General features: G+C 31.8%; 1 protein-coding gene across 1 annotated transcript in view; it reads right to left on the bottom strand.

Annotated features, from left to right (window-relative positions):
- LOC113823150 (uncharacterized) overlaps positions 1–1123 on the bottom strand; it is a gene marked incomplete at its 5' end in the record, with an annotated part of 2154 nt that extends 1031 nt beyond the window's left edge. The window contains 2 exon segments of the mRNA XM_070134797.1: positions 1–212; positions 910–1123. The exon segment at positions 1–212 is cut by the window's left edge and continues 1031 nt beyond it. Coding sequence (XP_069990898.1) covers positions 107–212; positions 910–1123 — 320 coding nt within the window.
- Positions 1124–1483: the final 360 nt, after the last annotated feature.

Genomic DNA, 1483 nt, shown 5'->3' on the forward strand with positions numbered 1-1483 from the left:
ATATGACTAGTATTAATTCTTTATGAAGAAACCTGAGCACCCTTATTCATAGTATCATTACATGTTTCTGACTGCAGTAAAGGAATTTTTCATCATCATCTTTCATTCACATTCTTCCATTCTTTACTGGAGTAGGTGGCAATTGTGTTGCATTATTCCAATCAATTGAGTCAAAGTCTATCCAAATGTTCTTGCGAGACTGAGTGTAAGGCCTGAAAAAAAAAATTATACTGTATGAATACAAAGCTGAATTAAATGCATTAATAAAGCAGAGTGAAGGGTTATCCAAATATAAAAAATATATTTTTCAGGAACTAACATCTAGGATAATCCTTTGTTCTTTTGGAAATACACATCCTATCAAAAAATCTCTATCCTTTTGGGAAGCAGCATATCAGCTAACTCTGTAGTATCAAAGATATGATGCAAAACAGCTTTGATAATTAATCATTCTGCCTGTTGTTTCTATTAAATTAAAATGAAGAAATATATCAACTGAAATAATCTTTGGGCAAAATCAACTCTATATGCAACCAACAAGCATTGCATGCTTAATCTATCTGTCAAAAGTCATTACCAGGAGAAACAAGCAAAAGGATGGGCTTCATTGATATGAAAAATTCAGAAGAGGACCAAGAAAGTAACAAGAAACATTCACACTGCAAATTATTTGAAAAAATGTATATACATTTCAATCCACATGAACTTTATCATATGTACTTATCTTGTTCACTGATAGCAATACTCTTAATGCATATTACTCTCTCAAAATATCAGCTTATCAAAATTTACTCGGGTTATATCAAACATGGAAAAAAAGGAGAGAAACTAGTCATATCAAAGATACATTTCTTACTTCTTTACAAAGAGAAATTCATGCTACCAAAAGATAACCAATAATAAGCTTACCTATATGATATGCCACTCAAATCAAACATCTTTTTGGAGGCAATTGTTTCAGGTTTGTCCTTGTACTTGTCTGATAAATATACAACTTCCCTGATGCCTGACTGGATGACAATCTTTGCACATTCATTGCAAGGGAAAAGTGCAACATAAATAGTGCATCCAGCAACATCTGCACAACTTTTATTCAAGATGGCATTTACCTCTGCATGACAAACTGAAATGAAAAGAAACTTTGTACAATTTTCTTTTAGGCTTATAAAATGAACATACCCACACACATTCATATATGCACACCCATAAACGCATATACACACACGTATATAAATATTGTCACTGAGATTTTGCTTTCATAAAACAATGTCTATATGAATTTAATAGTAAAGCTGTCAGCTATATTCACATTAGTCAGTCCTATGTGTGGTTAGAAGATATTTAAGCCCACTCTTTATAAATCAAACTTCTGTACACTGTTCTGTACACTGTGGAAAAGTTAACTATACCATTGTAAAATACTGACTTCAAACATCTAGCACCAGTTAAATCTTTAAGTAATAAACTCATTTCAAATCTGTAC

Source organism: Penaeus vannamei, chromosome 20, assembly GCF_042767895.1.
Source record: "Penaeus vannamei isolate JL-2024 chromosome 20, ASM4276789v1, whole genome shotgun sequence".
In the NCBI taxonomy this organism is placed as follows: Eukaryota; Metazoa; Arthropoda; class Malacostraca; order Decapoda; family Penaeidae; genus Penaeus; species Penaeus vannamei.